At 35.1% G+C, this 13,699-nt stretch overlaps 1 protein-coding gene across 1 annotated transcript; it reads right to left on the bottom strand.

The window, feature by feature from the left end:
- Positions 1-1,132: 1,132 nt before the first annotated feature.
- LOC106762480 (glyceraldehyde-3-phosphate dehydrogenase GAPCP1, chloroplastic) lies at positions 1,133-9,825 on the bottom strand. Its single transcript, XM_014646422.2, has 14 exons — positions 9,473-9,825; positions 8,591-8,685; positions 8,377-8,444; positions 8,249-8,287; positions 7,465-7,565; positions 6,269-6,381; positions 6,086-6,185; positions 5,839-5,985; positions 2,566-2,626; positions 2,352-2,449; positions 2,131-2,273; positions 1,948-2,031; positions 1,630-1,719; positions 1,133-1,512 (listed from the first exon to the last, which is right to left on the bottom strand). Exons 1-14 carry the CDS (start codon positions 9,533-9,535, stop codon positions 1,458-1,460), a joined length of 1,257 nt encoding a protein of 418 aa, XP_014501908.1. The 5' UTR covers positions 9,536-9,825; the 3' UTR covers positions 1,133-1,457.
- Positions 9,826-13,699: the final 3,874 nt, after the last annotated feature.

Genomic DNA, 13,699 nt, shown 5'->3' with positions numbered 1-13,699 from the left:
AATTTTTTTAACGCTGTAAGTCAAAAGGACTTACTTGAACCATTTTTGCAAAATATAAAACGTTTATGAACTTTTGAAAAAAAAAGACAACTTTGAACACACCCTACAAATCTAGGGATCAAAATAGGTATTAAACCTTTGTGAAAATTGGTCTTCCCATATGGGGTCCACTTGGTTACATGATGGGTTTAGGCTTGTCTAATAACAAAAGAATGCACTCAACCATATTGTTCGATATGGTTAACTACGAGGTTGTCTGTGAGGTTAATTCAGAATGGACGACCCAGAGGAGTCGACCAAAGGAACTTTATCCAAAATGGTTAATCTTGAAGCTCAACCAAAACTCAAGCTTGTAAAAACTTGTTCTGGAGAAGCTTGGCCTAGGAAAGATAAGCCTTTCCATGAAATCAAGAACAAAGATGCATCATCGAACAATTTCCATAACGTTTTATTTAAAACAAAAATTATAGAATAAAAAGTTATCATGAATATAAAGAGAAATGGGTAGTGGGAGAGGAAGAGATTTTAGAAAAGCTCCTCATTTTTTGTTTCTCTATAAATAGATAGTGGAAAAGGTTTGGTCTTGGTCTTCAAATACGAAGGCTCCAAGGTGGTCTAACGGTGTAGGGAGAGGGAGGAGAAAAAGTGCGCGACCATGCGAGGAAGGAACGAGGGGATAACTCTTTCTTGGCCTATTAATAAATAATTAATCAATGTAAGGTTGTAGGATCTTCCAATGATTATTTTGTCATGTCATGTGCCATGTCATCAAACTTTAGAAAATAAAACACCTAATTTTAACTCTACTCTAACAGTTAAATTAAGCCTAAACTCTGAATCAAGTGTCTTACTCAATGTCTAATAAATGGTTTATATTAAATTAAATGTTGGAAAACATATTAAAATTCAATTGGTTATCAATTTAATCATAGATCTTACTTTGCTTACTTAGTTAAACCGTTGACCAGAAGTCAACTTCCTAAAGTTATATAGATTAATTTCGTAAAAATAGGATATTGCATATCTCAGCCATCACTGTTGGGTCATTTAAACTCCACCAATTTAACCTAAATCAACAAGAATTGGAACAACTTACACAGTTGGGTGTTGCTCTTATCCGAACAAGCCAATGTAAATCATTCTTCACCTTTAAGATGTCAAATCATTTTCAAAGGCAGATTGTTAAAAATTCATGCTGGTATTAGTCCAAAACATGACCTATCGAACAAGCCAATATAAACCATTCTTCACCTTTAAAATGTCAAATCATTTTTAAAGGCAGATTGTTAAAGATTCATGCTGGTAGTAATCCCAATGCATGATGACCCAGGACAATGTCCTCTTTATTTTATTTTCGGTGTACACGATGTGGTAATTTAGCCTCATTATAAAAATCAGATCAAAACCAAAATCTGAACCTAAGTCACTACCAATAATATCCTAATTCAACATGGTGTTCAATTTTGAGCTCCCACCAACGCCATGTGCTCTATAAGGTCCAACACTCGGTTGCTGCAACAAAAACCATTCCGAAAACATCAATTCGTGGTACGCGTATGAACTATACTTTTAAAATTGACCAACGAATCAATGCTATTCAGTCTACATATGCTAAAAATGCAAGCATACCTGTAACCCCATTCGTTGTCATACCATGAAACCAGCTTAACAAAGGAAGAACTAAGTGCAATGCCAGCCTTAGCATCAAAGATACTTGACCTGAGAAAGGAATTAATTTTGAACATAAGCCTTTTTAATAACAAATAATATATCCAGAGAGTAGCAGAGAAAGAAATGAAGGGTTGAAGGTTCAATTTTTCTTTTGTGCAAAATCTACAATTTCCCAAAACCAAACAGGTATCTCATGTTCTATGGTCTCACTTTCCAACCAGAAAAGTTAAAAAATAACGTTCTGCATTGAAGGTAACATAGCATAACATAATGCACCTTGAATCACCAACGAAGTCATTAGAGACAACATCCTCTTCTGTGTACCCAAGGATTCCTTTCAGTGGTCCCTCCGAGGCATACCTTCATATTTTTAAGTGTGTAAGTTATAGAAATCAACCAAACGGTTAGTACAAAACAGTAAATGGCATGAAAGCTGGAGAAAAAAAGCAACAGACATACTTTATTGCTGATTTAACATCATCATAAGAAGCATTCTTCTTAAGCCGGCAAGTCAAGTCCACCACAGAAACATTGGGAGTTGGAACACGGAATGCCATCCCAGTGAGCTTTCCATTTAACTCAGGAAGCACTTTCCCAACAGCCTGTGATTTCATAAAACAAACCCTTATTCATATATACCGAAATAGTAAACTTAAAATTTGTGTCCATCCATCTCTCACCTTCGCAGCACCAGTTGAACTTGGAATTATATTTTGGCTTGCCCCTCTTCCCCCTCGCCAATCCTTCATAGAAGGGCCATCTACAGTCTTCTGTGTTGCTGGGTAAGAAAGAATCGGATGTTAACAAACAATGCTACATGTGAACATATAAAGGAACGGCTTGACCATAAGAACAGGAAACTACAGGTTGTAATTAGCAAGTATGCGAAGATACCTGTGGTTGCATGTACAGTTGTCATTAAACCTTCAACTATTCCAAACTCTTCATGAACCACCTGATGAATAATTTACGTGAGTTACATACTTATATGTAAGTTACCAATGGGACATATGAAGGGGTAAACAACATGTTAAATCGTTATATTGACTAAATTGTTTCTAGAACAGTACCCCAGTATCAATGTCATAGATATGGGATACCAGAAAATATCAAAGACTCCAAAGATCCTTTATCACGTTATAGCGGAAGCCATAATGGGTTATAGCATTGCAGTCAAAAGAAATATAATATATGCATATAGATAATTTTTAAAAAAAAATTACTGAAATATAAATTGTAATGCAAAAATAAAAAGATAACCATAACTAATAATAATATTGTCTAAAAATTCAAATAACAATAACATGAAATCAAAGCACTACAAATTCAATGTTCAAAACTTACACTAACAACAAACACAAATAAATGTCTTAAATTTCTAATTATCTCACTCTTCTTCAATCCCAACATAATTGTCTTCAATATTATCTAATAGAGCATATCCATCCTCCTCTTCCCCTTCTATGAAACTCTTGTCAAAGTTAAATAATTTTTCAAATTCAGAATCAGAGCTATCAAGCAATTCATTCTATCTGAATCTTCCCTTTACCCCTCCTTGTTATGGTTGAAGTTGCACCTGGACCTTTCTTAAAAGCATGGAAGATCCAATACCAATACCATCACTTCATGGTTGCTTTCTTTTATTGGTTGCTTGTCTCCTTGTATACACAATTAGTTCCCCAACACTTGAAGCTTCATAAATAGTCGCTCAATTACAAGTGGGATCATCATCATAAACCAACTCATTTCCCCCCACTTCATCATCATTATCCATTTGTCCCACTAACCACTCATTACACTCATCAATGTTATTCAATAGAATAGGGCCTATTTCATCCCTAATATCTTTGAGCAAGTTGTTGGTTATACTTTATGTAAACCAAATCATGCAACATTTTGTACTACAACCTATTCTTTTTTTTTAATGAATCTGCATTATGAACAAGTTAAATGTGAATTAATTTCTTTCTACACGCTACAAAATCGATAATAATGAATTGTGTTATGTCATGAACAATAAGTATACTTGCTCAAATACACTCCAATTGTACTAACATCCCATGAACTACGTGTCAAACTTAAAATCTTGATTGGTAGCTTTCGTAAGTTGCGAGTTGTGTGCCCATAATTATTCCACCATTGAGCTACAAAAGCAAAACTTAGAATGTAACCATTATATCTTGACACAATTTCGATAGCGTTCAAGTGTCTCACCTAGCATTGGGGTCTTCCTTGATTCTTTGGTGAAGTCATCATCAAAGAGTCCACTTCCACTCTTACGAAGAGGCAACTGAATTAAAAAATTTTGTTGCACGTCTTTACTTGGCACCAACAACCTCTTGATGCAAGAATACAATCAATTTGTAATTTCTAGATCATATTCGATTTCTGTGTTTGAATAATAGAACTTTGGGTTCAAAAAGTGACTAGCTGCATGCAAGGGGTGATGAAGTTGACATGTTCATCCATTATCAATGATTGTAAATACATCCTTCTATTTACTTTAATTGTTATTGAATGACTTCTTTATTGCTTCCTTGGCTTTCTCCATTGCTTCGTATATATAACCCATAGTTGCTTTTTTCCCATATACCAAATGAAGTACATGAACAAGAGGAACCATGACTTTGAGAGCAACATAAGTCCAAAATGAAAGGATAAGAACAATTTTTATAGCTTCCCTCCCCTTAGCTTTCCTTAGAGAGCTTGTTCTAGGTCCATTCATCTAAATGACCTTTCAACAACTTTTCAATGTAGTCAACCTCCTTGTTGAGAACTAGAACTCGAATTTCATAAGTAGGAGCAGGTATATTAGGTCCATTAACACCTATAGAATCAATCATATCTTAACTTTTCAATCTCACAAGATTAAATGACAAGCCTGCTTGGTACCAAAATTAAGCAATATTCACAAATTGAGGCCTTTATATTTTTGTGAAAGGGAGAAAGCTTGGTACCAAAATTTTTGTTAGCTTGCCTCAGTTTTTCTCTTTTTTTTTCTCTCTATTACAGCAGTCGGATTTCTACAAAACAAATCCATTGGTCTTTTCTTTCCACCACTATTTCTCCCTTTACCATTACTTTTAATGGATATTTCAACCTTATCTTCTCTCTCGTTATTATCATTTGATGCGCTGTACCTAGCATGGTAGTCAAAATCACGATCCAAAACATATGATCATACGAGTCTATGATCTTCTTCTCCCTCTCTGATCTTGCTTCACTTAGAATCTTCTTCTCCCTCTCTGATCTTGCTTCACTTAAAACCAACCTTCTTCTCATATCGTGTTGGATCGCCTTTGTATATCACAATTTGTGTGGGAGTGGCAATTCTCGCAATACAATCCCTCTTATTGGAGAGGGAGCAGTAGGCCCAGCCTGCGGCAATGCTTCTCTCGCAACCTTGTGATGCAATCCCTCCCAGTGGTTATTTGCCATTAGATGTTATTTTTCTCTAGTAATTCCTCCTTTCATAACACTCCCACTATAATTACAAAAGGTTGTACAAGTTTGACTCATCCATCAGGTGACAATGTTTCCAACCAGTGGGATGGTTTTGAACTATCATGGTCATTGGCCATTATTGTTGTTGGAAAATAGATATATGTTTTAAATAATATATTATAGAGGAAAGTTGTACACCACATACTATCTAACAAGATCAATGTTTCTATCAACTAGTTGAATAACTTTCAAATAGATCAATTATTCAGATAGATCAATAACTTCAATAAAAGAAATTTAATTAAAGGGGGAAACATCAGCATTAGTTGAAGAATATTGCATGTCTTGGGACACAACCTAAAAAGTTAATTCATCCCCGGATGAACCACCATATACATTCCAATATCTATGTATTGACTCCATCAAGTTCAAATAAATTGTAGAAGGCTGGATCTATTTCAATCGAAAATATATAATTAAAGACAACATGAAAGTATAAGTTGAACATATAAAAGTGCATGGCTAAAATACTCGATCTATTTCTGCAGAAAGAATCCACACCCGCACCCAAAAGGATGTGTCACAGAATAACTCAGGTATCTTTTAAGAGGAGTGTTTCCATTAAACCTTAAGTTTAACACTGCCAAACTACATGCAAAAACATTCTCATTACAAAGAAGCACTTTAGTTCAATAAAGTTTGGCAATGCATGAGCAATCACACCTTGGCAAGAGGAGCAAGACAATTTGTCGTACAACTTGCATTAGAAACAATGTCCATTTCTGGGTGGTATGCCTTCTCATTCACTCCTACCACAAACATTGGAGCATCAGCAGATGGAGCTGATATTATTACTTTCTTGGCACCAGCCTACAGAGTAAAAAGATAAAGCTCATTTGATGCTGGAGGGTAAGACAAAGATGAAAAGAATGAAAGAAACAGAAGACTTCATACACAGGTATTTGAGTACCTTCAAATGTGATGAAGCTTTTTCCACAGTTGTGAAAACTCCAGATGACTCAATGACATAATCAGCCCCAAAATCACTCCATTGGATCTCTGCAGGATCTCTGAAATACAGAAACAAAATTTGTGCAAACCATTAACACGTTTTTAACATTCACTTTAATTATCAGATATCAACTCATGATACCTTTTGCTCACAACTTTAACCTGCTTTCCATTAATTTCCAAAGTAGAGTCATCCAAAATTTTAATGGTCCCCTTGAATGGACCATGAGTAGAATCATATTTAAACATGTAAGCCTGCAAGAAAAAGATTCAATGATAAAGAAAAATGTAAGGATGAAATAATAAAAAAGAGACAACCAAGCATCAACAAAAATCCATAAAAAAAGTTACATGCAACAATAAGTTAATTGAAAAAAATTACACCAAAAACAAATAAATAAAATAAAAAATGAATTTATTGAAAACAGTGGAATAGAAGCGTGCAACAATACACTCACCAATTTCTCAAACGTTGTAGAGCATCTATTTTGTAATTGTATGCACTAAAAAGCAATAGAATCTACCACAGAATACTTACTACCTTTAATCGAGAAAAATGTTGGCACAAATATTTTGTTGCCAACAACTGTCATTTCCTACTTCTCACAAGATTTTGTAATTGTTTAACACAATTTCTATGCTTCCTTATATTTAAAAGGATTGTTGATACATTATTACAAGAAATTGGGGGTTGAGCATACAGATAAGGTCTTCTTATTTTGGACCAAAACAAGAAAGCTTCCTTAATTTCCGGTTCCAATTGGAATTGAATCATTTAGAACAAAAGTAAATGAGGAAATAATAAGATAGAGACTGAGTTTTTATTTTTTATTTTTTTCTTTGAGATATGTTTTCAAACAGATCACAGATTGGATTCTCTTAAGATGAGACAAGGCTTCATGATAAAATAATAAAATAATCTAAATAAATCTCAACATTTGTAAAATAACAAAAGGCAAGCAAACAACATGGACCATAGTTGAAGAACATCCCAATTGAATCCACATAACAGATACAAAACAAATTATGTCACTAAATATGGGTAAAATAGAAGGCATCCAAGATCAGAGCATTATACTCACAAGTTTGGTTCAGATTATTTTGAAGAAAAGTAAATTTGCCTCTATCAGCTTCCCGTGGGAGCTTAGAGAAATAGGGTAGTATCTCTTAATTTTAATCTTCACCAAACAAGCTATAATATAAATCTAATTCTTAAATGCACTGGCTACTCAACAAAAAGAAAAGAGCTTTCAGATAGATGTATGTATCACCATATACATAAATAAAAGCATACAAAAGGAAATACATATTAAATATATACCGTATAACAGTACATACCATATATTTTGCATCAACAAATGGATCATTAATTGCAACAACATCAATATCATCTCGTGAAGTAGCTACACGTAGCACCAACCTTCCAATTCTACCAAAACCTGCACATTTCAGCATAAGTACATCAATGTAATCTAAAACCAAAGATAAAAACTCCATGTGTTATACATATTAAAACAAAGCTTCATCTTCTACATAACGGCATTTTAGATGACACTTTCTAACAACAGTTCTTTCAGGCTCAAGCAACTGATATGCATTTTCCTAAAGACCAAACTAAAAAATATAGAACAACCAATAGTCTTTTCTTTTGTTTTTCATTCATAACTTGGTTACTTAATAGTTGAAAAATCTACCTCAACATTATGCACAGATCCACCACTAAAATGAGGATTCACAAAAAATGTCATTTGAAATCTCTCGGGTTAAAGCATACAGAATCCAGTAAATATTATGCCAAATTTGATTATCTTCATCAAACATTGCCAATTTCATCTAAAGGAATTAGACAGTTGAAGGAATATGTTTTATGAAAGCATTTGCATACGTCACAGTCATAAGCACTGACAGTCACTCTGAATATGAAAATGTTGAACAATCCTTATGAGCTATCCTAAATAAAACCATGATAAAATGAAAAGATGGTAGTAAGGCAAATCTTAAAATAATTCATCATCTATGATAAATTTTGTATTCAATGAAAAACTGAAAGTGCATAATAAAATTAAATGCGGCAAGTAGATACAAGAAACTGCTAAGAGAAATCTCGTAACAAGAAAGTTACCATTTATTCCAACTCTAGTCTTCCCAGAGCTCCTTGATTCTAAACAGACCAAACCAACCACAAGTTAAAATCAAGAAATTGCATGCAAATCGCACAAATATAAAATACAATGGTGGTACTATTCTTACGCTGGGTGGGGAGAGGGATTTCTGTAGCTGTGGATTTAATAGGCTGGATCCCCCGAGCATTGTCGTTTCTGTGCAAACACCAATAAATCAGAACCACAAATAAGTGCAAACACCAATAAATCAGAACCACAAATAATAAAACCACCAACTATTGAAGGAACCGAAATATGAAAGAAAACAGGAGCTCAAGGTAAAAAAGTTTGAGCAACTCAACTGTAAGACTAATGAGTCACATTGAATTGAATTACCAAATATGCTACTCTGTAATCCCATAGATTTCACATTACAACTCGAGGCGTTGCTAAATACCTGAATCGTACAACATATATATAGATATATTAGTAAAATGGTACATCCAAAAAAAAAGCATCATCAATACAATAACAATGTAACATCAGAAAATTAAGCATTTAAACCACAAGAGAGAAACTTTTCTCAACCATCAAAGATTGATAATCGGATAATTTTCCTTAAAGTCTCTCACAGATTCTTTTCTTAAGAAAACACTACAGCGTATTCACACGTACCCCGTTTTCTGAGCAGGAAAAGAAAAACAGGTTCCAACCAAGACCAAAGTTTCAAAGCTAAACATGACTATAATAAATACAAATAAATAAATAAGTGAAAGCCCAAGGCATACTAAATTGCGAGGCATCGTTGTAAACTTTAATATTACCAAAAATTTCCGCAAATTGCCACCAGGACAACCCAAAAAACCTAGACGTTAGAGCTGAAATGTCAAAAGCCGATCTTACAAAACCTCAAACACTTTAAATTTTCTACTTAATTTTTCACGTAAACGCAAGAAAAAAACGAATATGAAAAAAACTGAAAAGCTTTAACCTGTCAATAAAACATAAAATAAAAGTGTTGATTCTCTGAACAACCAAATAAAGCGCAACTGGTTACAAAACCAAGACCATAATCTATAGACCAACCAACAAACAACGCCGCATCAACCGAAAAGCATCACATCATAGTCCGGTTCTGTTCGGTTACAGTATTTTGTGGCACTTTACAAGCAAATGCACAAAAAAGCGAAAACTGAAAGCGAAAATTGAAGAGCAGAGAGAGAATAGGGGACGCGCGAAGAGACCTTGGAACGATCGCAGGAGGAAGGTGCGAGAAACGCGGATCTGAGGAAAGACGAAGCGGCCATTGGAGAAGGCGAAGAGAGCAAAAACCAAACCCTAGAAAATGGAAGAGTGGTTTCTGCACCAAGCAAAGGACAATAAGAATGATGAAGAATGCGAATGTGGCACTGTTTTTCTCGTTTTCTTCTTATTTTATTCGCACCACCCTAGCGGAGCTTCTTATGGAATGCTGCCAACAACTCTTTCCCTCTCAAGTTTCAACGTCACTGTATCACGCCCTTTTTGAAAAAGGTGTTGGTGATCACGTGCGGGAGAGGTCTTCAACTATTAGCCTACAAGAGAGGCCAAGATACGGAGGAAGAAAATAACTCAGCATCGGTGGAGGCAAGAGAGTATAAGACAGAAATCTCTAATGTATATTATTAATTTAATTAATTAATTAATTAATAATTATTTAATTAATGTCATGTCAAAACTAAAGTATGATATATATTCAAAATGTTCTTCTGATTAGGCTATACCAAATTAAAATTATATTAATTATTCACCATATTTGTTTCCGTCGATTTTCTTTAGTTATAATTTTGATAGTTATCAGCTTAGGACCGTCCATCCAAACTTTATCTTTTATAAGGGAGAGATTGATTTTATAAAATCCTTTAAGTCATATCTTAATGATCTTAATGATCAGTTTTCATGTTACAAATATGATTATCAATTAAGCTTAATGATATTAGGTGTTCTTATACTTGATAATGTATATGGTAAAGATTTCAAACACTTCTAAAACGTTTTTAATCTTCAATTTTTTTTTTTCTCTTTCGCACTCGTTATTCGTAAGGTGAATGAGATTGTATCCGTAGTATGAGTTTTTTTTTTTTTTTTACTTGGATGGCACTAGTACAAAAACGTTGTTTAATGTCACTCACAAGATGTCGCTTAGAAGGCAGTCTGACGTATATTAATGGACGGTGGCGTTACCGTAAATAAGTTGTCACCAAGACGTCGGTTTCTAGGACACACGATGTCTATGATATAGTAGACGTCTGCTCTGCCCTAAACCGACGTCCAATGGCCTGAGGTAGGCGAGAAGACAAGCTTTTTCTACCTCATTGATGTCGATTATTTTGGGGGGTCGACGTCTACTTGCATGCAATTAATGTTCTTCACCTGATTCCCAAGCGCTTAGACATCACGTAGTAAAAAGCCGACATCTATGGCCTGTCCGGAAGGTGGGAAGACATCAATTTGTACAATACAGACGTCGGATTTCTCGGTGGACAGCGTCTATATGTCTATAATTAATGATGTTCAACAAACTCGCAGGCACTTCGACGTCCGATAACAGAGCCCCGACGTCTATATTGTTATAGACATCGGCGCCCTGGACAACTGTCGTCTACTTCCCTGACAGAAAATGAAACGTCAATCGGTTCAGCACAATAGACGTCGGCTCCCCTGGTGTGGGACGTCTAATGTGCATTCAAAAAGTCAGATTAAAAGTTATCTTTGACGTCATATTAGTTACATCATTGACGTCTATGTAACTATAGACGTCGGTTTCTGTAGCAACCGACGTCTCATTTCATGTTAAATAAACCGAAGACTCTTCGCGGCATTGCAGTTTCTGATATCATCGTCTTCCTCCTCTCCTTTTTCTCTCTTGCGAATCCTCTCCTTTTTCTCTCTTGCGGCATTGCATTATTGTTTCTGATAACATCATCGTCTTCCTCCTCTCCTTTTTCTCTCTTGCGGCATTGCATCCCAGGTGCGTGTTTTTTTATTTTATAGTTTAAACTTTGTTTAGTCTTTCATCGATTATCTTCTGGTTCAACTGATTAAAATTTATTTTCTTTGTGTTGTGATTTAGTGCAGTTTTGTTCCTTTCTTGGGGTAACGTAGTACCACATTCTTCCTTTGCTAGCTACCTCCCAGAAAAAGCGGTGTCTTTTGGATTTCTAGTGGCGTTTCGACCCAAAAACGACCCTGGGTCATTGCCTAGTTATCGTTTCACCGTAATTTTTCCCTCTTGCAGTTGAAAATAGAACTAAGCAAGAACCCAGGTTCGGTTTTGGGTTGAAGTGTCATGAGAAATTCAAAAGACACAAGCTTTTTTTCGGGGGAAACTAGCAAAGGCAGAGTATTCTACTAGGCTATCTGTTAGAAGTGGAGTTTAAGCCTAACTTAACCCCACAAAATCGGCTTGTAAGGAGAGATCTGCACCCCACTTATATATTATAAATTGGCTTTATCTCTAGTCGATGTGGGACTTCCAACACACCCCACAAAGTCCCACATCAACTAAAGATAAAACCAATTTATAATATATAAGTGGGGTGCAGACCTCACCTTACAAGCCGGTTTTGTGGGATTGAGTTAGGCTTACAAACCCACTTTCTAACACTATCCAAAGACAGAAACAAAACTGCACTAAAACACAACGACTGTATTAGACGTTGGTTAATGCAAAGACCGACGTCTATAGTGACCTTAGACGTCGGTTAGTGACATGTTCGAAGTCTTTATGTGCTTTTAGACGTCGCTTAATGCGTATTCCGACGTCTATATTGTGCCTTTAGACGTCGGGTTAGACCTATACTGACGTCTAGAGACGTCGGACATGGCACTAACTGACGTCATTATAGACGTCTTTTATATGGATATCTGACGTTCCATTGATGTCACCGGTAATGACGTCGGTTGGTTAATAGACGTCAAAAACCAAAAATAATATACGTCTAAAGCCCTTTCTGTACTAGTGAGAAAAACAAATTTATTCATATAATCTCATAATCCAATTAAGAAATTACAACATAATCAACCCAAAGACTTAGTACTCCATGGAATGTAGAAATAACATGAAAATAGAAGAAGAGAGAGTGAGGAACATGAGAGAAGAAAGAGGAGACAAAATTAGGTCCCTAAAAGGTTCTTAAACTCCTCTAATATGTTTTCCTAATTAAGTCTCTATATAGAAATTGGACTAGGCTTTTGTTTTGCTCTATTGTGTTGTTGTAGTCTTTTTTTTTATAATGTAATCTCTTCCAATTATGTTTTAAATAATGATTGTTGTGAACATCCTAAAATATTTAAGATCTTTGCTATATTAAAAAAAATCACAAATATTATCTTTTACTTATTTTTATTAGAAATGTAAGCCCCGAGAACACAAACCTTCTTCATCGAAGGAAGAAAGGCTTGCTTTAAATAGAAAATAGATTTATGTCATATTTATAATAGTTGGACGAAAAAGTTTTTATGTTGGATCATTCATGGTTAAAAGTAAAATATATATATTTTAGGCTTAAATACCTATTTAGTACCTAAGTTGGAGGCTGAATTTTCGTTTGATACCCGGTTTTAAAAGTGATTTAATTAGGTCCTCAAGTTATTGATTTTGTTTTCAATAGGTCCCTTCCGTTAAGTAGCTTGTAACGGCGTTAACCGAGGCGGTATTTTTCTTCTCTCTCCTTCACTATTCCTGCTATTCTTATTCTGACACTTCTTTCTCTCTTCTATTTCTCTCTCTCACTTTTTTAACTATCTCTCACTTTTTTAACTATCTTTCACCTTTTTCTCTTTCTTCTATTTCTCTCTCACGGTTATCTTTATTTATTCTGAACACAACCTATTATTTTGGCACCATGATTGACATGCCGAAATTGCCATACCCAACAACAAAAACATGCTAGTCTTTTTTTTTCTTTTTCTTGTGGTTGTTGAGAATGGGTTTATTTACACTATTCTACATCTTTTTTTTGGTGTTCATCTTCCTGTACTGATATTGAGTCTACTTGCACTTAGCCAATGATATAAATAACAAGAGATAATTTTTTCTCCGTGTTTATAGAAGAGTTAGGGAAAAAAGTACACTTTTGGAGACATCACATGGAATGTTATATTCTGAGACAAATGTTTGATTAAGTTGGCAAGCTTACCTTTTGCTTTTGGATTCTATGTGTTTTCTTATTCCTGCCCCCAAAGTAGCTTCAGATGATGTTGCCTGTGGAAGTTCCAGAAAAGGATCAAGTTACATTATATCTAGAGCTGTCAAAGAGGCCCTATTATAGGCCCTGGCCCTAGCCCATGTGGGTTGGGGCCAAAAAAGCCCACAGGGCCAAAAATGCCCCTTATTAAAAAAGCCCCCAGGGCTAAAAAGCCCCAAAGCCCTGTGGGTCAGGGCCAGTCCATGGGCTTTCTGTTTTACAAAAAAAAATTAAATATCCAAT

This window comes from Vigna radiata, chromosome 5 (genome assembly GCF_000741045.1).
Source record: "Vigna radiata var. radiata cultivar VC1973A chromosome 5, Vradiata_ver6, whole genome shotgun sequence".
Classification (NCBI taxonomy): domain Eukaryota; kingdom Viridiplantae; phylum Streptophyta; class Magnoliopsida; order Fabales; family Fabaceae; genus Vigna; species Vigna radiata.
This window is presented reverse-complemented; position numbering and strand designations above follow the sequence as displayed.

Excerpts from the sequence above, each read along its gene's own strand:
- LOC106762480 (XM_014646422.2), bottom strand. The coding sequence starts at position 9,535 with ATGGCCGCTTCGTCTTTCCTCAGATCCGCGTTTCTCGCACCTTCCTCC. Across the intron at positions 8,288-8,376 it reads AATCCCTCTCCCCACCCAGC|AATCAAGGAGCTCTGGGAAG; the intron begins GTAAGAATAGTA and ends TGGTCTGTTTAG. Across the intron at positions 5,986-6,085 it reads AAGCTTCATCACATTTGAAG|GCTGGTGCCAAGAAAGTAAT; the intron begins GTACTCAAATAC and ends TTTACTCTGTAG.